The 24,589-nt window shown below is 43.4% G+C and overlaps 1 protein-coding gene across 1 annotated transcript; it reads right to left on the bottom strand.

Moving 5' to 3' along the window:
* Nucleotides 1–4,416: 4,416 nt before the first annotated feature.
* Nucleotides 4,417–16,880, bottom strand: SOD2 (superoxide dismutase 2). The gene is made up of 5 exons (XM_019412701.2): nucleotides 16,737–16,880; nucleotides 16,188–16,390; nucleotides 11,748–11,864; nucleotides 9,853–10,032; nucleotides 4,417–7,335 (listed from the first exon to the last, which is right to left on the bottom strand). The coding sequence occupies exons 1-5, from the start codon at nucleotides 16,757–16,759 to the stop codon at nucleotides 7,190–7,192; spliced, it is 669 nt and encodes a 222-aa protein (XP_019268246.1). The 5' UTR covers nucleotides 16,760–16,880; the 3' UTR covers nucleotides 4,417–7,189.
* Nucleotides 16,881–24,589: the final 7,709 nt, after the last annotated feature.

The raw sequence follows: 24,589 nt of genomic DNA, 5'->3' as shown, positions 1-24,589 counted from the left end.
TACAAATCAAAACCACAATGAGATACCACCTGACACCTGTCAGAATGGCTAATGTTAACAACTCAGGCAACAACAGATGTTGGTGAGGATGCGGAGAAAGAGGATCTCTTTTGCATTGTTGGTGGCAGTGCAAGATGGTGCAGCCACTCTGGAAAACAGTCTGGAGGTTCCTCAAAAAACTAAAAATAGATGGGGCGCCTGGGTGGCTCAGTCGGTTAAGCGTCCGACTTCGGCTCAGGTCATGATCTCACGGTCCGTGAGTTCGAGCCCTGCGTCGGGCTCTGTGCTGATGGCTCAGAGCCTGGAGCCTGTTTCAGATTCTGTGTCTCCCTCTCTCTGACCCTCCCCCGTTCATGCTCTGTCTCTCTCTGTCTCAAAAATAAATAAACATTAAAAAGAAAAAATTAAAAAAAAAAAAAAAGATAAAAATAGAACTACCCTACGACCCAGCAACTGCACTACTAGGCATTTATCCATGGGATAGGGATGTGCTGTTTCAAAGGGACACATGCACCCCCATGTTTATAGCAGCACTATCAACAATAGCCAAATGCCCATCGATGGATGAATGGATAAAGAAAATGTGGTATATACAATGGAGTATTACTCGGCAATCAAAAAGAATGAAATCTTGCCATTTGCAACTACATGGATGGACCTGGAGGGTATTATGCTAAGTGAAATTAGTCAGTCAGACAAATATCATATGACTTCACTCATATGAGGACTTGAAGAGACAAAACAGATGAACATGAGGTAAGGGAAACAAAAATAATATAAAGACATGGAGGGGGACAAAACAGAAGAGACTCACAAATATGGAGAACAAACTGAGGGTTACAAGAGGGTTTGTGGGAGGGACGATGGGCTAAATGGGTAGGGGCACTAAGGAATCTACTCCTGAAATCATTGTTGAGCTATATGCTAACTAATTTGGATGTAAATTTAAAAAAATAAAAAATAAAACAAGTTAGAAAAAATTAATTAATTAAAAATAAATAAAATAAAAAATAAAAAATAATTTTTAAAGAATAAGACAAGTGTTCAATCTTGCCACTTTAATTCAACATAGTACTGGAAGTCCTAAGCTACAGTAATCAGATAAGAAAAAGAAATAAAAGACATCCAAATTGGTAAGGAGGAAGTAAAACTTTCGCTATTTGCAGATGACATGATAATATATATAGAAAACCTAGAGAGACTAGAGACCACAAAAGACCCAAAATTGCCAAAACAATCTTGATCAAGAACAAGACTGGAGGTATCACAATCCCTGTTCAAGATATACTACAAAGCTGTAGTAATCCGAACAGTATGGTACTGACACAAAAATAGACAAATAGATCAATAAAACACAATAGAGAGCCGGGAAATAAACCCACAATGATAGGGCCAATTAGTTTTTGACAAAGGAGTCAAGAATATGCAATGGGAAAAAGATAGTCTCTTCAACAAATGCTGTTGGGAAAACTGGACAGCTACATGCAAAAGAATGAAACTGGACCATTTTCTTACATCACACACAAAAATAAACTCAGAGTGGATTAAGGACCTAAATGTGAGACCTGAAATCATAAGAATCTTACAAGAGACATCAGGCAGTAATTTCTCTGACATCAGCCATAGCAACCTCTTTATAAATATGTCTCCTGAGGCAAGGGAAACAAAAGTAAAAATAAACTATTGGGACTTCATCAAAATAAAAACTTCTGCACAGCAAAGTAAATAATCAACAAAACTACAAGACAACCTACCGAGAGAAGATTATTTGCAAATGGCATATCCAATAAAAGGTTAGTATCCAAAATATATAAAGAACTTATACAATTCAATACCCAAAAAGCTAACAGTCCAATTAAAAAATGGGCAGAAGACATGAACAGACATTTCCCCAAAGGAGCCATACAGATGGCCAACAGACACATGAAAAGATGCTCAACATCACTCACCATCAAGGAAATGCAAATCAAAACCACAGTATCACCTCACATCTGTCAGAATTGCTAAAACCAAAACCTCAAGAAGGGCGCCTGGGTGGCTTAGTCATTTAGGTGTCCAACTTTTGATTTCAGCTCAGGTCATCAGCTCATGGTTCATGAGTTCGAGCCCCAAGATCTCTCCTTTTTTTTTTTTTTTTTTTTTTTTTTTTTAATCTTTGCCAGAATTTAACACGGGTTCACTAAGAATTTCACAAGTCAATGGCATATAGGATAATATCTCCTAATAAGGCAATAAAGAAGTAACAGGGGTGCTTGGGTGGCACAGGTTAAGCACCTGACTCTTGGTTTCGGCTCAGGGCACGATCTCATGGCTTCGTGGGTTCGAGCGCTGCATCAGGCTCTGTGCTGACAGTGTGGAGCCTGCTTGGGATTCTCTCTCTCCCTCTGTCTTTCTCTCAGATAAATAAAAGAAAAATAACATATTCCTAATCAATGATAGATGAATCACATTGTTCCTGGCCAGGGGAGATAAAAGGAATAAAGGCCAAATTTAGTTGAGGTGCACTTCATACGAGTTGGCACTCAGGAGACAGCTTAGCCAAGTGAACCGCTCCTTTTGATACCACTTAAAAATGTTAGTGGGGACCAGAGGCTAAAAGACTCGCTGTTTTTTTTTCCTCCCAGAATCCTTCCTGAGCCCCGGTGAAAGATGGAGCCACAATGAACACCAGCAAGGCTATTGTCCGAGAACCCTTGTTCAAGGGACATAAGCTGGATGGATGCCCTTTGCAAATGACATGACCATTTCGTATCCTCAGTATTCACTCATCCACCGTAAGTTTGGTCAGTACACAGATAAATCCCTCAAATGCTAGAGTTGGCACCTAAGATGCTCTCTCCAAACCCATCGTTCCACATCAGAGGGACAGGACCCAAAGCAGGCAGGCTGACCAGTATCACACAGCTGACCTGAGTCAAAGCACCAGGACCGGGACCCGGGCCTGCCGGGACCCGACTCATTGTTCTCCCGGGGCCGCGGGCGAAGGCGACAGGGAGACGAGCAAGCATAAGGCCTTCGCGGTCACAGCAGCTCTGCCTTCAAACGTCCTTCTGGGTTTTGATAGGTGAACTTGCTGAGGTGACCTGAACCTTGCAAATACATGTATTTACGAGGCCTGTATTAAATCACACCATTTGGGTTTTTTTTCCACCAAGATCTTTATTTTTTATTATTTATATATATATATATATAAATTGGTTTCTATACAACACCCAGTGCTCATCCCAACAGGTGCCCTCCTCAATGCCCACCACCTACCCTCCCCTCCACACCACTTAATAAAAATATTTGAAAATAGGCCTAGAATTGTGTGCTCAGTCGCAAAGACACGAACAAGAATCTTCTGTCCCTGGCCTTCCTGGAGCTTGTGCTTTAGCGGGGGCCGAGACAAAGCTAGAATTACCGCTATGTCAAGACGAGCACTGAGAGCGACAGTGGAACTCAGAACCGCACATCCTTTCCTTTCCACAGTCTGAGGTCTTAGTCTTTTTAATATGTTCCAGAAGAATCTTGAGAACTGCACCTGTTCTCAAGCACACACAGAAGAGCAGAGACTTCACCCAACATAGGTGCACCTCACTTCCCTTTCCAAGATTATCCTTCAAACAGTCCAGGGAAAGATTCATGAGGTAAGCTCATACCCAATACGAGAGTGGATAAAATATCACCAGCCCAGAATTTTATGGAAAAAAAAGAAGTAAACAGCCAATTATCACAAGATGTGCTGTATGTAGTTAGGGCAATATTCTACATCTGGTTAGTGTTCAAAGATGTTGCGACTTTACAATTTATAGAAAATACTATGCTGTTGGGGTGCCTGGGTGGCTCAGTTGGTTGAGCATCTGACTCTTGATTTGGGCTCAGGTCGTGACACCAGGGTCATGGGATCAAGCCCCGTGTTGGGCTCCACACTGAGCAAGGAGCCTGCTTAAGATACTCTCTCCGGGGCACCTGGGTGCCTCGGTTGGTTAAGCTGCTCTGACTTCTGCTCAGGTCATAATCTCATGGTTCATGAGTTTGAGCCCCGCATCAGGCTCTGTGCGGACAGCTCAGAGCCTGGAGCCTGCTTCAGATTCTGTGTCTCCCTCTCTCTCTGCCCCTCCCCCACTAGAACTCTGTCTCTAAAATAAATAAACCTTAAAAAATTAAAAAAAAAAAAAAAAAAGATTCTCCCCCCCCCCCCCGCCCCTGTCCTGACTCATGCTCTAAAATAAAAAATGAATGAAACAAAAACACTATGCTATTATCACATGTTACTACAGATATGACTGGAGAGAGTTCATATGCCTTCTGGGTTTTAAGAATGCTTAAAATGCTACCTAACATTTACTATCCCTTTCCCACAGAAAAGCAGTAAAAATGACAAAGCATTACAGGATTACTAATGTTTTAACACACATGCATAACGCAGACCTCTTTTTGATGGTTGGTAGATTCTTTTATTAACAATCAAAAAGCTTCACACTTACAATAGGAAAATAAGTGTTTCTCTATCGATTAATTAAATGAAAACTATCCAGGACTTTATAGGATTTCTGATGTGTGCCAGGTTTGATGCGTACCTAAGAAAACAGGACATTAGCTTGCCAAAATCATTAGGTATGACTGAAAATGAGAAACAGTAATTTATAAAACATTTACCTAATAGCTTTCCCAAACGGTAGCTCCCCTGAAATCAAAACAGGAAATAGAATTTGTATTTAGACTTAGTTCTAGAGAGGACTCACAACACCAATCAATCTTAATTTTATGGTTCCGGTGGTACTTTTTTTAAAGGTATTCACTGGAAACTCAAATCTCATTTTAAGATCATGAATTTGAGGTGTGCAGTAAAACTGTGATTTCTCAACATCAAAGTTTAATTATTACACAATGGTTCAAGCAGTAGATTCTACCTCAGGCAGTATTTGCCTTGTGTCCTGTTTTCCTTCAGTACGAATCACACTATGGCGTTGGAAGCACATTTAAAACTAGAGCAGGCACTGCTGATTCGGCCACAAAAATCCCTCTTGGATGAACAACACTTGGGTTTATTTCAGAAGCAGCCGCTTTTACCTTTTTTATTTATTTCCACAATGAAAAACCGGGCTGAACAAAATCTTAAAGTCTCATTTTCCACCGGGTGATTAAAATCTTTATCTGTAATTTACCTTAGTCTCTTAAAATCTGATGGGGAGGAGAAACCGAAACCTTAGAGAAGAACAGTGTGCTTTCGCTCACTCCCTCAACGTAAAATCGAGGCAAAAATAGAGCCCCATAGAAATTTCAACATTGAATTTTTTTGAAATGCTAAAGCTTAGTAAAAGTCAAAAGGCACTGTATGAATCAGGAGTCTCTACGTATCTTTGTTAGTTCAATACAAACCATGATCTGGCAGACTACTTATATTCAAAAGCCCATCTTTCAAAAAGTTCTACTTTTCTACATGGATCATTTAAACAGAGTCACTGCCTTGTTTATATATACGTGTATGCATATATATGTGTGTATATATCTATATAGGCATGCATGTGTATATATGTATATATGTAAGCAGTAATCACATGACTCCCATCTGTGCTCCACAAAAGTGACTTTATTGTGGGAGAAAGCATGGCAATCTTTGTCTCCAAAGTGTTTTCAATCCACAGGCACACAAAGAGCTACCACTGGTCTCATCAACACTGCTGACAATTCAGAAAGCCTAAGTACTTTCTACTTGAATTCTAAAACAAAAGCGCCTTAAATTAAAATTTTTTTTTACTTCAGTCTTCAATATTGAAACTGCTAAGTTACTCCATTTTAGCAAGCCAAAAAAAAAAAAAAGAATAAATTTTGGGGGAAAAAATAATACACTAACTTAGGAAAACATTCTGTTACTGAATAGGTTTAAGAAAAAACCTATATAGAAAAAATATTCCAATAGAAGGCAAAACCTATGTGGGTTGTTCACCACAACATTATTTGAATAACAATTAGAAACCAATGAACTATTCAGTATCAGAAATGTAAAATAAATTAGGAAGTGTCCAATTGATAAATTATACAGCCAGTAAAAATAAAGAAAATAATGAAACATGGAATGCATGACAATGTTAAGTCAAATTACAGAAAGGATCCCTGCTACATTTAAACAGTCCCATCTGCAAAAGCTAACCAGGAACATAATTTGACATGTTGGGTCACTGGAGTATGGGTATCGTTTGCCTTTACTGAAAGGACTAAACAATATAAAGTGTCTATAGTGACTGTACATTTTTTAAAAGAAAAGATAAAAATGATAGAGTAACTCAAAAACAAGTCTTCGAAAAAAAATGTTCCCGGATGGGGACACGCTGCTGACCACATCCAGAAACCAACTCCTTTGCCTCTGTGGGCAGGCAGCACCTGATTCAGGCTGGTTCCCCCCACCCCAAGCGATGCTCCTGAACAGGACTGGAAGGCGGGGGCAAGTGCCCCGCCAGAATGATCTGTGGCCCCATTCCCAACATTCATTTTATCAACAAGGCCCAAATCTGCCCATTTTGAGCATGTACACAACACATATTTCTGTCTGATGACAAAATTTCACACACAAGTCCTCCTATTTCTCCCAACAGAAAAATTCAAATGCACGACTATTTCCTTGTCATAATAAAGCAATTCTCAATTAGCAATCAAGTTATATTTTTTAAAAGACAACATGGTGTTAACCCTGTGTAACACGTGACCAAAAATAATTAAAGGCCAATGGGTGATATCTACCAGAAGTACTAGTAGACAGAAGATTACTCACAAAAAGAGCAGTTTTCAACAGAAACGAGGAACGTTTCCCTTGGGAAATAAATTTAATCTTCTATAAACAACTGGGGCAAAGGACCAGGTTTTCTACAACTGCAATAGGGTCAAAAGGCTTCTCCAGCGGCCCTAAGGGGACAGGGCTGAGATATTCTTGATGGCTTTATGACGACAATTATAACCTCCTAGCTATTTCAGCTCTTGAAGAAAATGTTCAATCAAGACTAAATCATACAAAGCACTTACTGTTTTCCGTTGCCCAATAATAAAATTTGAAAACAGGAAGTTCACAGCATTAAATCATGTTTATCAAATACTTGAAGAACCTACATTAAGAAATGCTACTATAGAGCAGATTACTGGTATACTACGGTACTCTGCACTGCTATGAAAATAGTCGTAAAAAGCTTGTTCTGCTCGGTGTAATGATGTTTTACTTTTTGCAAGCCATGTATCTCTCAGTTACATTCTCCCAGTTGATTACATTCCAAATAGCTTTTAGGTAATCCGGTCTGACATTTTTATACTGAAGGTAATAAGCATGCTCCCACACATCAATCCCCAGCAGTGGAATAAGACCTATTGGAAAGAAGAGGGGGAAAAAAAGCAAAAACTGTGAATTTCAATCTGAAATATTATTGTCTCTTCTCGATTATCCTATGCACACCAAATTACCCAAATTACCCTTTGCAAAATTCCCATCCATTTTTCAGCTTCTTTTACAAAGAGAAAATTTGCCTAAGAATAAATACCCTATAAAAAATTTGAAACTTTACTCTTCAAAAAAAATTTTTTTAATGTTTATTTATTTTTGAGAGAGAGGTAGGGGGAAGGGCAGAGAGAAAGGGAGACAGGGGATCCGAAGTGGACTCTGTACTGACAGCAGTGAGCCCCACGCAGGTCTTGAACTCACAAACTGTGAGATCATGACCTGAGCTGAAGTCGGATGCTTAATCGACTGAGCCACCCAGGCGCCCTTAAACTTTACTCTTTGGAAGAAAACGTGATAAATAGCAAAAAATTTTTTAAAGACTTGGGAAAATTAAGTACAGTATTTTAACAGCAATGCTTAAAATACCAACAAATCTATCCATGAGGCAATTCTTGGGGGTATCGGTAAGGATGCCATGTTTATGGGGTGGCTGAGCACCTTCCAAAGGTCCCAAGCAGTCAGGGGAGTTTTAGGAAAACTGCTCTGCTCCCAAGGCTAATAATGTCAGTCTTAGAGAATACAAAGCATTTATGAGACATTTAGAGAAATAACAGTTAACAAGGAAAACTGAATAGGACTAAAGAAAAAGACACAATTCTTAGAAATGAAATAGTACATGCAAAGAATTATATTTATGCAACATTCATTTTCAGAAACTCTCCAACTGAATGACAGCCTCCTCTAGGAAAACAATGATCAACCAGTAGGTCTTGATCAGTGGTGAGGTATGTCATTCATCATTCATTATGAGTAATTAAGGTAACAAAGTTTATAAATGATTTCTCCCCTACATAAATTGCCATGACTTCCACTTATTTTCATTCCAATGGGCTTTCTTCAAGTGGAAGGGAAGCAGGTGTAGCCAGGATTTACCTAGAAATTAGCCTTTCGGCCAGGTGCCTTCAAAGATATACCCGACTCTCTAGTCAGTGCTCACAAATCTTCTGTTGGTTTTACAAATTCTGTGGCATCTCTTTCCCAAAAGAGCCGTTCAGATTTTGGCTAAATCTGAATATACCCAGGAAAGTGAGTCATGTAAGCAAGTCTGCAGACGTGTGTAGAGGCAGAAAATGTGGCTGAGAGGCGCCTGGGTGCTTTGGCTGGTTAAGCGTCAAGACTCTTGGTTTTAGCCCAGGTCATGATCTCGTGGTCGTGAGATGCAGCCCCGCATCGGGCTCTGTGCTAGGCTTGGAGCCTGCTTGGGATCCTCCCTCTCTCTCCGCCCCTCCCTCTCCCTCTCTCTCTCTCTCTCTCTCTCTCTCTCTCACAAAATAAATAAACCTAAATAAGTTAAGTATCTTTAAAAAAAAAAGTAAAGAAAAGAAAACGTGGCTGAGAACTACTGCTGATTGCCGTTAAGATGTCACTGTAGGTCTTGGGGTGCCTGGGTGGCTCAGTGAGTTAAACGTCTGACTTCAGCTCAGGTCATGATCTCACGGTTTGTGGGTTCAAGCTTTGCATCGGGCTCTGTGCTGACAGCTCAGAGCCTGGAGCCTGCTTCGTATTCTGTGTCTCCCTCTCTCAAAAATAAATAAACATTAAAAAATAAATTAAAAAACAAAAAAGACATCACTGTAGGTGCATTACATCTGAAGATCAATGTCTCAGGACTATCTCCTAAAGACATTCTAATTCAATCTGGCTCAACATGAAAAAGGAATTGGTGAAGCCAGCCTGGAGCCTCTAAGCCAAATATTTTCCTGGACCAAATCCCCCAAAAGGCAGAAGTCTGGAAACCTGAGCTCTAGTCCCAGTTTGACCACAGGTGCTCAGCAGACGGGCTGCGTCCCAGGGCTGAAGTTGGACTCAGCTTATAGGTCTTTTCCTCTTTTGTGGTGTTTATCCAACTTCAGTGCATGCAATTATGTAAGCTGACATGAATTCTGTCCAATGAAGCAGAGTTTATGTTTAAAACATTTTTTGTTAGGGGCACCTGGGGTCTGGGTGGCTCAGTCAGTTGAACGTCCGACTTCAGCTCAGGTCATGATCTCATGGTCTGTGGGTTCCAGCCCCACATCGGGCTCTGTGCTGACAGCTCGGAGCCTGGAGCCTGCTTCGGATTCTGTGTCTCCCTCTCTCCCTGCCCACCCCCACCACTCACACTCTGTCTCTCTCTCCTTCAAAAATAAACAAACATTAAAAAAATGTTTTGATAAAAAAAACATTTTTTGTTAATGTATCTGTAAAATTACATGTGCTAATGTTACAAAACATCAAGGACTTTTAGAGCATTTCTGCTTACACGAGGCTCTGGGTATCATCTGTTAAGATTTAGTACATGCTCACGATAGGTTTAACCACTGCTCGTGTTCCTTATTTCAAGGTAAATGCTTTACAGTGAACCATTTCCCACTAATGAATGTGAAATAATTTTCAAAGCTAACCTGTTGTTCCTTCCAGGGGATCCTGGTTAAAACAAGCAGCAATCTGCAAGCGTCCCTGTTCCTTATTGAAACCAAGCCAACCCCAACCTGAGCCTTGGACGCCAACAGATACAGTGGTCAACTTCTCTTTAAACTTGTCGAAGGAACCAAAATCACGTTTGATGGCTTCCAGCAATTCCCCTATTTAAAAAACAAATCCAAAAATACCCACAAATGAACAGACTGCAACAATTACAATCAAGAATTCTATTCCATATATTAAAATATTCTTGTCATATGGCACCAGAAACTGGACGACCTCATAGGGAAGACGTAACATAACCCAGTGAGCCTAGTTAGCACTGTTTCTCCTGCCCTCACACTGGCATCACAAGATCTCATGATTTTAATTCACATGTTTATTACTGAACCAAGTTAGAGCAAGTTCTTCCTTCGCTGTGCTATTTCCATCAGAAAAGGAGTAATTTTTTCATTAGCTTTTTCCCCCCCCTTTTACAGAAAACTTTTACTTTGATTTCTACCCTACCTACTCTGTGTCGATTTGGGAATAGTAAAATTTTATGGCTGTTATTTGGTTCTTCCCCACGGCAGCTGAGATCTTTCTTATCACAATTATATAATTTTAAGAAGAGTAATTTTGTCTTTTATCACCGAACTGAGGGTACACTATAAGAGCTACAGCCCTTTTATTCTCTGGCAATGTAGAATATAATTCTAGATGGAGCACATCAACTAAATCAAGTAGGCTAAAAATATCACTTCTCTTATCCCACTGAGTTAAAAGTAATTATCGTCGTGCCTGGGTGGCTCAGTCATTGAAGTGTCTGACTCTTGATCTCAGCCCAGGTCTTGATCTTAGGATCGTGAGTTCAAGCCCTGCAATTGGAGCCTACTTAAAAAAACCGAAAATTCAAAAATAAAATTATCTATTATAAGCACAAATGACACAATAAAGTGGTACAGACAACCCAAAGTCGCAAAGTACCACTGGCTGAATATGGGCATATCTGACATTCTGCTAACTCACCAAACGTCAACAGTATTACATCACCGTCTCCACACCTAACTCAGAAAAAAAAAAAAAAAAAAAAAAGAATGTCCAGCTTCCCATGCTGACTTCCCCATTCACCTTTACTTCCAAATGAGACTGCTTATCACAAGTACATGAGATGCTTACCATACACCAATTAAAAACGAACAAAGCCACAGAAACTTAAGGTGTGCACCAGAAGCCCCAGGGACAAGGAGAGCTCTACTTATGCCCCGCATCTTCCCTGGGGTGAGGAGGCTAATTAAAGTCGTCTGGGCCTCCACGCAGGACATGGTAAGTCACGTAAACCAGCCAGAGTGAGCAAGGCCATTGGCTCTGTACTCCCCTCGCTACCTGCACGTGTCCTGGAAAACCCAATTTCCTGGGACAACTGACTCTTTATCAGCTGGGGAGAGTAGTAAAATAATAGCAAAAAGCACTATTCGAAGCATTTTATATCTGGTAACTTATTTAATTGTCAAAACGGATCTATTATTATCCCTGTACCTTACAGATGAAGGAAGTACAGAATGATCAAGTGTCTTACCCCACCCAGGGCACTCACTTCTTCTAAAAACTGTTTCCTGGTCTTGTTCTAATGTAAAATACAGTACATTTTGACAAAAGTTGACATCATATCTGACACTGTGTGTGTGTGTGTGTGTGTATAAAATCTGAAGACACAATAACTCCCTGAATATATTCTCCGTTCCTACATATGTCCCTTTGAAAGTCACACCTTTGTTGTACTCCTTGCTAGGAAAAATATGCCACTGTGACACCTCAGAGAGAATTAACGTAAGAAAAGCAACAGCCATTCCTATCATGCACAAATGTAGCTAAGACTGCACCAATATCTACCAACCTTTGGGCTCTCCACCACCCTTAGGGCTCAGGTTCGTCCAGAAGATGGAATGATTGATATGGCCTCCACCATTGAACTTCAGCCCAGGCTGAAGAGCTACCTGAGTTGTAACGTCACCTGAAATGTAAAGATGCAAACATATTCTTTAAAATTCTTTCTTTTCAAACGTTCTATGCACCATTTGCTCTCTTTGTAAAACATCAGGTAATTGTACTTGCTTATCTGTAACATCCCTATAAGTCCTAAAATCCCACAATTTCAAGATTCTACAAAAAAAAAAAAAAAAAAAAAGATTTACTTAAAAATTATTTGTTCCAGTGGATTTTCAATTTCAATTAGTAACGTGAACAACTAATGAGAGGTCCGGCATCAGGGGCAAAGCTAGTAGAAAATTCTTTCCTGAGCTTCAAAGAAGTGAAAGTTTTCTTGGATAGAAAAGATTTCAGAGGCGCCTGGATGGCTCAGTCAGTTGAGCATCTGACTCTTGATTTTAGCTCAGGGCATGATCCCAGGGTCATAGGATCGAGCCCCGTGTCCGACGCTCAGTGTGGCGCCTGCTTAAGATCCTTAAGTCTCTCTCTCTCTCTGCCACTCCCCCACTCACTTTCTCTAAAATGAAAAAAAATTATAAAAAAAACATTTCAGCAATAACAAAGAGAACAATAGAAAATAGTGGAAGGTTGAAATGTGTGCTTTCACAGACTAAATAGTAAATTTTCAGGGGCGCCTGGCTGGCTCAGTCGGTAGAGCATGTAACTCTTGGGTCTCAGGGTTGTGAGTTTGAGCCCCTCATTGGAGGTAGAGATTACTTAAAATAAACAATAGACTTTTTTTTTTAAATGGTACATTTTCAGCTCTCATTTTCTAGATAGACAACTATTCATTGGAAAATAGTTCAATGTTACATTAACAAAAAATTCAGCATATTCAAAACTGAACTCGAGAATTTTAATCCCAAAGTTACTCTCCAATGGCCTTCCTCATCACAGCAAGTGCCAGCTATTTTTCACAGGGCATTTCTGATAACTTGCCTTTTCTTACTCCTCACTCCTTTCCTCACATATAGCCCACCAACATACTCACTGGCAAGGCCAGCTCTCCCTTTAAAAAAGATCCATGGGGCCCCTGGGTGGCTCAGTTGGTTGAGCGACAGACTTCGGCTGAGGTCATGATCTCACGGTCCGTGAGTTCGAGCCCCGCGTCGGGCTCTGTGCTCCCAGCTCAGAGCCTGGAGCCTGCTTCTGATTCTGTGTCTCCCTCTCTCTCTGACCCTCCCCCACTCATGCTCTGTCTCTCTCTGCCTCAGAAATAAATAAACATTAAAAAAAAAAAAATTAAAAAAAAAAAAAAAAGATCCAGAATCTGACCCCCTCTTGCTAACCTGTGGTACAGACCAGCAGCATCACCTGCCTGCATCTGAGCCACCACCCCGCCCTGGTCTCCGGCTTCCACATGTGCCCCCCCAACACTCTGTTCCCAATAGTGGCCGGAGGGCTCCTCTACACCCCAAAGTGAGTGCAGCAGCCTTGAGCCAGACCCCTCCAAAGGCTGTTCCTCTCACTCGATGAACCCCAAGTCCCTACAACTGGCTTCAGAGGGGCAAATCACCTGATCCTCTGTGTCTCCTCGCTGGCCCAGCTCTGGCCACACTGGTCTCCCTGCACGTACAACAGGGGCTCGGCACGCGCCCAGCTTACGGCTTCTACTGATGGCGGCTGCCCGTCCCGGAACACCCTTCCTGAAGATAGCCTCGTGGTTTGTTCCCACATCTCTCCTTCAGGCCTCCGCTGAAACGTCACCCTCATCAGGGAAGCCTTCTCAAACCACGAGAAAATGGGCACTTCCCCACCACTTCCCCAACCTGTTTTGCTCGAGAGGACTTAAGACCCCTGGCATACTACATATTTATTTACTCATTCATCTGTCTCCCCACCAGAATGAAAGCTCCAATAACAACAAGGAATTCTTTGCACTGCTGTATCCCAGGGGCTGCTAGATTGCCTCCTACATACCAGGAACTTGATGAACGTTTGTTGATTGATTAGATAATTGAATATATTAAATGTAGCTTTTATGGAAGAAAAATTAGTTCTCTGCTATCTGCACTTTAAAAAAAAAGTCACATTTGAAGACTTTTTCTACCTTGCTGAACAAGTAGGCAAAATAAAATATTCTTTTCCAGGCCTTCAAGAAACTAAGATTAACTATTAGGAAAAATGGGAATTCCCTTCCCAGCACTTCCCTGTGCTGACAGCTCAGAGCCTGGAGCCTGTTTCAGATTCTGTGTCTCCCTCTCTCTGACCCTCCCCTGTTCATGCTCTGTCTCTGTCTCAAAAATAAATAAATGTTAAAAAAAAAAAAAAAATTAAAAAAAAAAAGAAAGAAGTCCTGAGTGCTTATTATTCACCAGACATTAAGAGGCAAAGTGGAAGATACACAGAACCACTGAGGACTCTGTGTGTAGGGAGTTTACATGATAGAAAAGGTTCTCTAATCTGCTCTTTGGGCACATCTCAGAAAGGAGGAGAGGGCCGAGTGATACCAGAATACACAGATAATCTTGGAGAGCTGTTTTAAGATGCCAACTTCTCATTGTTGTTGTTGTTGTTGTTATGTTTGCAAAATAATTTTCTTACAGATCAGTGTCTTAGTAATTATTCTAGGAAAGTCATCCTAAATATAAATGTTTGTATGTTTATATATTTCTATATATATATACATACACATGTGTATACACACATATATACATGTGCACACACACGTTTTATATATATTTATATACACGCATACATATACACATATATATGCATATATACATATATAAACACGCGTGTGTGTGTGTGTGCGCGCATAGTTTTAGTTTTAGAGAAAAGAGCCCAAATGGGGGAGAGGCTCAGGGGGAGAGGGTCAGAGGGAGAGAGAATCCCAAGTAGGCTCCATGCTCAGTCTGGAGCCCGACACAGGGCTTGACTCCACAACCCTGGGATCATGACTCAAGCCAAATCAAGAGTCAGATGCTCAACCGACTGAGCCACCCAGGAGCCCCTATATTGTTTTCTAATAAATCAACAGTAACTAAATTTTTCTAATGGGAAAGAAACATGCTTATTAAAAACTAACTTAATAATTGCAATCTCTTAAAGTTTAGTCATTTTTAAGTTTTAATAGAAATTTGGGGAGCACCTGGCTGGCTTAGTCGGTAGAATATGCGACTCTTGATCTCAGGGTTGTGAGTTTGAGCCCCACATTGGGCATAGAGCTTGCATTAAAAAATAATAATGATGATAACAGAAATTTGGGAGGCTTTAGTATCTGCTTTTAAGAATACTTTTCTTAAGTTCAACAATTTCTTTGGTTTCCATTTTTTTCCTGTAAAATACAATAAAAGTTAAATACTTCTGTTTGAAAAGTATTTATTTACTTCCTTATAATGAGATCGATGATGTTATTTCACTTACATTACTGCCCCAAATTTTCAAACATCAAAATTTAACCCTTCAATAGTCTTTAAAATATTTTTTTTAAATAAATAAAAGAAAAAGCTCTGCAGGTACTTAGTAACTTATAGGCAACATAGCACCACATAATGTAAAGCTTTTTTTTCAGTAGCTTCTGTTACACAAGTAAAGATGTGATTGCGCAAGGAAAGGATTGAAATTCAAGTTGTTTTTAAAATATTGAAAAGAAAGGTTCAAGTTGTCAGATGTTGTCACGCAGGAAACAATTTCACAATCGGGATATTCCCCACCTTGTCATCATTACCACATCTTTCCCGAATTTGTTATTTTCTAAAACCCCGAACCTTTTCCCCGAACAAGTACCAAACGTTTTCCCCATGCTCCAGGTTCCTGTCACAAATCTTCCAGAATGTGGCAATTTCCTCTTGTTTCTGTTTAGACAATTACTTCATCCACAACCGGGCTGAAATACTACACTTTCCCGCTAGATGCCCCCATTCAACAAGCTGCCACCGTCTGAAATTTACCCAACAAATTTCAGAGGGCTGAACGTCATCAAAAATATGCTTAAGAAAAAAAATACCTTTTGAACTGTGTAGCGTATTAAGCAATACGTACAATTACTTTCCTCCTGCAAGCCACTGATCGATAGACTGAAAAGTGCAATACTATTTTGTACAGAGACATTAAAACACATCCCCAGACCCAGACCCACAAAGTCCACACTCGACTGGTTTTGTCGACTGAGCTCTTTAAAAACTAAAGTGTGACGTCCGTATGATAGTGTTACGCTGAAGTCTAAAGTATTAGCAAATAACCACAAGCCTGTTTCAGTTTCCCACAAAATGGGCACCTTCCTTGTGAAGTCTGACCCCTGGTTGAGTTAAAGAGCGCGTGGAGCGGCCCCACGGAACCGAGGGGCACCGCGTCGCCGTCACGTTTCCCCGCGCGGTTTCTCACCGGCGGGCGGCCTGGCACCTACCCTTCTCCAGCGCCTCTCGATACCGCTCCTCGAGGACGTTCAGGTTGTTCACGTAGGTCGCGTGGTGCTTGCTGTGGTGCAGCTGCATGATCTGGGCGTTGATGTGAGGCTCCAGGGCGCCATAATCGTACGGCAAGTCGGGGAGGCTGTGCTTCTGCCTGGAACCCAGAGCCCCCAGCGCCGGCACCAGCGTCCTGCTCGAGCTGGAAAGAGAGCAGACACACACACCGATTCGCTCACGTGTCTACGCAGACAGGGCTGTGGACGTCCCGGCGCATCTGGGCCTTTCTATCGCTTGCTCGCTCGCCCTCCACATTCTCTGAAGCATTAAACGGCGCCGCGGCAGCACCCGGATGTGCTCAGAGGCCACCTGCCCTCCGGCAGGGACGCCCGCGGCGTCCCCGCCACGCCGCGTCCCCGTAGGTACCCGGGAGCCGCCGCGCCAGCACGGGTACGGAGGGAGCGGGGCCGCTGGAGGAGGCCGCCCGCACCCCTCGCCCTCGGGGCCGTGACCCGTCCCCGCTGCTACGCGCCGCTCGGGCGCCTCACCTGAGCGCTGCCCGGGACAACATAGTGAGCGATGCCGCTAGTCGCTTTCCTGAATTCGAGTCACCGCGCCGACCCACCGGCGTACACTGACCCGCGTCCCCGGCGGCGCCGCAAGGACACCGCCGTCCTCCACGGGCTCCGCCCCCTGCGCCCGCCGCTCCCACACCGTGGGGGGGGGGACGCGCAGCGCGCCGTCTCCGCTCCCTGCGCCAGCCCGCCCCCTTTGGGGGCCCAAGGGACCCGAGAAAGAGGCACATGAGGGACCTTATTCAGGGAGTCAGAAGAACCGCAGCGCCCCCCTGCCCGCTTCTGTGCGTGTGGCCAAAAGAAAGGCCATGCTTCCCCCCCCTTCACGGTGTAAGATGGTACGACCTGAAGCCCCGCCCCTCGGAGGTCCGCTGGGAGGGCCTTGGCTGGTGGGGCCGGTGCTTCCCCGCCTCTTAGCTGCTGCCGGCACGCCGGGGTCGGCCTGCGGTCCGGCGACCTTCTCGGAGCGAAAGCTGCGGTTTCCCTGAGCTGGCTTGGCGCGCCCTAGCGGGCCAGGATCCCTCAGTGAGGAGGGTCCTGGGCGCTGGTAAGGTGTAGCAACAATGCTCCTCTAACCACTGCCAGGAGTGACCTTGCTTTTCTAATGAACTTGACCTTCGGGCCGGAGCCAAGCCCAGGGCCGTCTGATAATAGTGTTACTAAACACGAGGTGCCAGGGACTACGCAGCAGGGTTTATATACATTGATCTTTATTTCACTCCCGGGTAGGTATCGTTGACCCCAGGCGACAGTAATGAGCTCACTAAATTTTAGCAGGTTGCCCTGATCACACAGTTAATAAGTAAAATAGCGGATTAGAACCGAAAGTCCATACTTTCTTGATTACTAAGCCTTAGCAGTCAGGTCCTGAGTGTGTGTGTTGGGGATGACTTCCACGAACCAACTGCTCCGGAGAGTATTTTAAAAAGTACAAGAGGAAGGATTCTTTCGTGCTGTCTCTTACAGTGTAATGAGCTGTACTAATGCTTTCTCAACAATTAAAAAAACAATCCTGAATTGTGTGAATCCTCCCTGTATAGAAGTTAGGAAAGCTTTACACTATTATTGATCTATGTTGGGTCCTTATTGAATAGAATAATATAAAAGGAACCACAGAGTAGGTGCTGCATAGATTTTCAGCTACTCTCTTCCACCCCTACCCCCACCCCTCCACAAGGATGACTAGCATTTGGGTTGGGGAATAGTAAACAAGAACCACTGAGCTGACTTCCCAGCAAGAGGCCTGGGGCATGCTGACAGGAAACCAAGAGTATACGACCCGGTAAAGGAGGAAAATCAGGTTGGGGGCAAGTTGTGCATGTCCTTAAAATCCAAACATATGGTTGGGTAGAGGAAAGCAAGAAGCATTTTAGTTGAAGTGAGACACATTGAAAGCAGTTTTTCAGTCAGGTAGTCTGACATCGTTACCACGAGGGGCAAGCTAGTTAGAACAGTATTGCTTGCGGGGCACCTGGGTGGCTCAGACGGTTAAGCATCTGACTCTAGATTTCGGCTCAGGTCATGATCTCCTGGGTTTGTAGGATCGAACCCCATGGGGGACTCTTTGCTGACTCTTTGCTGACCGTGTGGAGCCTGCTTGGGATTCCCTTTCTCCCCACCCCTCCCCTGCTTGTGAGCTTTCTCTCTGTTAAATTGACCACCTTGGGGAAATGCCCTTTTGAACAAGCAACAATTGGAGGGTAAGGTAGTGACAATAACAGTCCCATAGAAGCATCTCTAACATCATATCTGTAACAGCTCCATCCTTCCAGAAAACAACTCGGACTGTGAGAGTATCTACATCGACACCAAGGATTTGGGGGATACTGGAGGTTAAGAGAAGTCTTTTACCTTCTTTGACTGCCACACCCAATAAACAGGCCTCTTTTTTTCTTTTTTAGTCGGCCACTACATGAAGTATTCATTCAGTATTGGCCCAAGGAGTTAGATTACAATTGACTGGATTCTGTCCCCAATTCCTCCAGCCAGCTCAGGATGTCATCTGCCACATAGGCATCATAATTGTGCATTTCCCTTGAATAAACTTCCCAAGGCTACTTCACAGCCATCCTAAGACCTACGGCGGTTTAGACTGACATATTGGCTGGAGGAGACAAAATATGGGTTGAGATAACATCATTTTGAGCCAGTTATTAATTGCATTCATATTCTAGTGACTGAGTGTCTCAAGCACAGGAAAGCATATTCATTCCCTCATGTAAAAGCGATCCGGGGTGGGTAAACCAGGGTTGGGATGACAGTGCCATGAAATTATCAAGGACCCAAGCTCTTCTGTCCTCAGAGTCGCTTCATGATCCATAACAGCCTCTGCAGCACCAACCATCTCACCTCCTTCCCATGAAGAGGGAAGGACAAAAGGCTGGGCCCCCACTCTCTCCCTTTTAAGGATCCTTGTGGTAGATTCACCCAACAAATTCCACTCAATTTAGGTGCAAGGCTATGCTTAGCTACCGAGCAGGCTGGGAAATGTAGTCATTTAGCTGTGCGCATTTCCAGTCTGAAAAATGTGAAATTCGAGAACGAAAGGGAAAATGAGTAGTGGATTGGCAAATAGTCACTCTGCCAGATGTCTTTATATAAGGCGTTATTTCCACGTGCTTGGATACAAACCCTGGCTGTTCATGGAATGACCTGAGCCACATTCTTTTTTTTTTTTTTTCCTCTTTTACTCTGTACCCATCATATTGCAAATCCTACCCAGGCAGGAAACTAAGTGAGAATTGCTGTACAACCTTTCCCTTCGCATAGCTGGGATTGCTAATAGGACCAAAGGTAGTACTTAAATTGCTAAAATGAAATCAGTGATCCAGGCTAAAAGAGAAAGTGATGGTAGAGATGTAGCATCATTAACAAAGGTTTGGAAGTGAGCTTCCCCTCATCCCCATATCTTCAAGCTAATTATAATTAGGTTGCACGCTCAAAGAACACATTGACTACTGGAAAAGGAGAAGAGGAACTTGTTTCAGAATGAGAGTGTTTTTATTGAACAAGGCATGTATGTAGTGGGTTGATCCTATCCATAAAGGGAGAAGGGAACCAACCTTAGCGAGCAGACCCTCATCGTGTGCTAGGTACTAGGTCAAAGGCTCTACGTCACCTCTTAATTTACACATCTCTGTGCAGTGGCTTATTATGCCTCTTTTCATGAAGATAGTAAGTGATGTGCCCGAGTCACGCACACAGCGAGCTGAGCTTTGAATGTACTATGTTGCTCTCTTTTGTTAACCCTGACATGCTCTGCGCACCTTAACAGCTGCCCCACCCCCTCCCACATTCCTTACGCCAATAAAATTGAGCTCAATCCTATCTTGCTTGTGTGTGGCCCAAGTTTTGAAACTTCCCCCTCCCGTGCTTCTTCAGGACATATTCCTGTCTTCTCAACCCCTGACTTATCTTCAGACTCATCTTTTGCCTACAACTCAGGTCATAATTCTTGGACCTGAAGCCTGACACATAATATTAACCATCACACCAGGCAAAACACAACATAGCCAACGCATTCTATGTAAGGAGTGAGTTGGTCTGTCAATCATTATACCACAAAGATCCAATTAATATCCCCAGATTATCATGGAGTAAAATTGAATTCATGGGCACAGTTCTAAGAATAATTCTCAAGAGCTACCCAAGATGAATTGACTCACATCACTGAGGGCAATGACCAAGAAGCATAAGGATCTGAGACTGGCTACACATCCTGGCCAGCGTATGCCAGGCACTACACCCCGCGGCGGGGAACCAGAGTAGGTGTGCAGGAGGCTTGGCCTCATACACCACAGAGGTTCATGCCAGAACCTCTGGAAGATTCATGTCTATTGGGAATAGTATGAACTTTGGGTCCCATCTCAGGCATGTCCCATAAGACTAGCCATCCTGGCCTCCATCCCCCCCTCCCCCCACTCTGGTATTGGCTTACATCTTCACTGGCCCTTTTGTGGGGAAATAGCATAAAATTGTGGAAAACAAGCCCACAAGTATCTCCATCCTAAGAATATTAATTTAGTTTAAGCAACTACTCAGCTATACATTGATACAAGATATTCTGGTTGGTTATAAAAGAAGGCTGATCAATAACTCCTGTCCAGGGTTTGAAGAGTATCCTCTCAGTGATATACAAACCAAAAGCTCTCTTAATCTCAACACTAACCCTGAACACTCAACTCTCCCTTGAGCAGACATCTTAGTTTTGTCCTAGACCTGTTTAGTACTTAATCCAGTTGTTAGGGATTACCCCCAGTGCCTTGTAATGTGACTGTATTTGGAGATAAGGACTTTATTTTTTTTTTTTAATGCTTATTTATCTTTGAGAGAGAGAGAGAGAGAGCATGAGCATGAAAGGGGTAGAGAGAGAGAGAGAGACACAGAATCCGAAGCACACTTCAGGCTCTGAGCTGTCAGCACAGAGCCAGTCATGGGGCTCAAACTCACAAACGGTGAGATCATGACCTGAGCCAAAATCAGAAATTCAATTGACTGAGTCACCCAGGTACCCTGGAGACAGAGCCTTCAAAAAGGTGTTCAAGTTAAAATGAGTATTAGGGGCACCTGGGTGGTTCAGATGGTTGGGCATCAGACTTCAGCTCAGGTCATGATCTCATGGTTCATGAGTTCAAGCACCACATCAGGTAAGCTTGAGCCCCACGGCAGATGAGCACAAGCCCTCTTTTCTCTCTCCTTTTCTCTGCCCCTTGTGGGATTCTCTCTCTCTGCCCTCACTCACTTGTGCCCTCTCTCTCAAAATAAAATAAAATAAAATAAAATAAAATAAAATAAAATAAAATAAAATGAGAGTATTAGGGGTACCTGGGTGGCTCAGTCGGTTAAGCATCCGACTTCAGCGCAGGTCATGATCTCAAGATTCTTGAGTTAAACCCCGCATCAGGCTCTCTGCTGTCAGCTCAGAGCCTGCTTCAGATCCTCTCTCTCTGCCCATCCCTCGCTTGCACTCTCTCTCTCTCTCTCTGTCTCTCTCTCAAAAACAAATAAACATTTATAAATAAATAAATAAATAAATAAATAAATAAATAAATAAATAAATGTAAAAAGTGAGAGCATTAGGGTGGGCCCTAAATCAGTGTGACAGGTGTCCTTATAAGGAGATAAAGACTGTCACACACAGGCTGAGAAGAAACCATCTGTGAGCCGAGGAAACAGACCTAAGGAGAAATCAATCTGCTGACGGCTTAACCTCAGACTCCCAGCCTCCAGTACCGTGAGAAAATAGATTTCTGTTGTTGAAGTCAGCCAGTCTACGGTATTTTGCTTTACCAACCCAAGCAAACCAATAGGGCAGTCCACCGCCTTCCATAATCCAATCTGGTTATCAAACTGTCAGCCACTGTTGAGTTTATAATCACAATCAGAGGGTCTCCTTCCCACCTGGGACTCCTCCTACCACACTCCCCTCCCCTTCCCCCCTCTTCTTCAGAAGGCTCGCTGGCACTCGCCTGCAGGGATGGAAAGGGGAGTCTATGTCCAGGAGGGATGGCTCCTGCCTTGGGTGTCACGTGGCCCCAGCTACCAGTTCCAGCCACAGTCTGGGGTTGAGACTGGTCTGGTTCAACTTCATTTTAATAGCCCCACATATGTACAAGCGCTTTTGTGCAAGTGACGTATCTGGCTCAGCTTCACCCCAGCTGGCTCTCTGTCATGTAGACCTCCTGCCCCTGCCCGGGTGTGGCCATGCCTCTGTTTGGCCCCCCTGTCCCTTTTCTGGATGAATGTTCATTGATCAACATGCACCCATGAGGGCATCCTGGTTCATGCTTCCTCGCCATGCTCCCTTTAAGGCTAGTTGGTTGGTGGGGCGCCTGGGTGGCTCAGTCGGCCGAGCCTCCAACTTCGGCTCAGGTCATGATTTCACAGTCTGTAAGTTCGAGCCCCACATCAGGCTCTGTGCTGACAGCTCGGAGCCTGGAGCCTACTTCGGATTCTGTGTCTCCCTCTCTCTCTGCCCCTCCCCCATTCATGCTCTGTCTCTCTCTGTCTCAGAAAACATTAAAAAAAAATTTTTTTTTAAAAGACTAGTTGGTTGGTGACTCCACCTTCCGAAATATCCTGACAAAAAGTGGGTTCCAGTGCCGAAGTTCACTCCCAATGTTCCACGACCCCCCCTTCTCTGAGGGAAGAGCAAAATGGGAAAGGGGCAAGCCCAACACTGTTAAATTCCAGAACAGCTCTTCCTTTCAATCCCCCTCCTGTATTTCCCCGTGGAAAAAGCTGCCAAACCCGCACAGCCTGCTCACAACACGAGCCTCTCCACCTCTACCTTCAATCCAGGCGTTGGAGAATTCATAAACTTTAGTGGCAGCTGATTCCATCAGTTGGAGTTGGAGTGTGAATGAGAAAGGATTTCAGGGACGCCTGGGTGGCTCAGTCGGTTAAGCATCCGACTTCTGCTCAGGTCATGATCTCACAGTTTGTGGGTTGGAGCCCCTCATCGGGCTCTGCGCTGACAGCTCAGAGCCTGGAACCTGCTTCGGATTCTGTGACTCCCTTTCTCTCTGCCCCTCCCCCCCTCAAAAATAAATGAACATTAATAAAATTTTTAATTTAAAAAAAAAGAAAGGATTCCAACTGGTGCTTTAACCTTCATGTTCTGTTGTTATTCTTTAAACAATGATGCACCTATGTGCTCAGCTCGTTAAGAGTTGGTTAAAACCAGCCACCATCCTTATCCTCAGGAGCTTCGTCACAGACCTGGAGAGCCTGTCACTCAGGAAAGATTGTGGCTTCTGAGTGCTGATGAGAAGGCCCGAGGCTGCCACAACACTGGAGTCTGGGGGTCAAAGGCCAGAACTCACAGAGCAGGGGCTCTTACCCCAGCACCGCTGACATTTTGGACCAGATGACTCTTTCAGGGTTTGCCTTGCATATTGTAGGATATTTATCCAACCCCTGCCACTACTCACTGGATGCCAGTAGCACGCACCCCACTCCAGCTGTGACAACCAAAAAATGTCTCAAACATTGTCAAACGTCCCCTGGGGGCCAAATCATCTCCAGTTGAGAACCACTGCCCTAAAGGTAAAGCTATCACAAAAGTGTCAAACCAGGTGAGTTAGTCAGCAAAGGACGGCAGACCGAGGAAGGCATAGCCGAGGGCCAATGCTCTTGCACCATATCATGCTGTTTCCAGCAGAATACAGAAGTTTTTATACACAGTCCACGTCAACTGCTTTCCAGATTAACAGACATCTTTGCATTCCTCTGCAGAGCATAGTGACAGATGCCCATAGACTATGCACGATCAGGGTCAGACCACTCACTGCTGCCCCAGGTTGGATGCTTGGGTTGGATGCCTACCGAGAGTCAGGTGTATTTCTTCCCCCAAACAGGTTTATGCCTACTTTTACTTATTCACTAGTTACTGAAATTATATTACTAAAAAAAAAATTTCTTTTATGTAGGCTCTATGCCCAACGTGGGGCTCAAACTCATAACCCTGGGATCAAGAGTCACACACTCTACTGACTGAGCCAGCCAGGCACCCCAAAAGTACGTGATTTGATTAAGTAGTTGTATAAACTGATAAAATGTGAGAAAGGAAGTTATTTTAATGAAAACTAAAGGGACTACTTTGTTACGTTTCAATAAAGGTGATGCACTAAAAATAATCACTGTTCAATTAGATGTGAGCAAGACAAATATAGAAAATTGGGAAAGTCACTGAACATTGAAAGGATCAGATTGCTTTGCAGACATGTTCAAGCTCCCACTCCACTCCAGAGAATTGTACACAGATATCGTAGACAGTGCATTATTAGTGTGGTCGTGGGTAGCTCCAATCGTTTTCTGGCTTTTCA

This window comes from Panthera pardus, unplaced genomic scaffold (genome assembly GCF_024362965.1).
Source record: "Panthera pardus isolate Hobbes unplaced genomic scaffold, ASM2436296v1 HiC_scaffold_17, whole genome shotgun sequence".
NCBI lineage: Eukaryota > Metazoa > Chordata > Mammalia > Carnivora > Felidae > Panthera > Panthera pardus.
The sequence above is the reverse complement of the archived record's forward strand: the minus strand, read 5'-3'. Positions and strand labels throughout refer to the sequence as shown.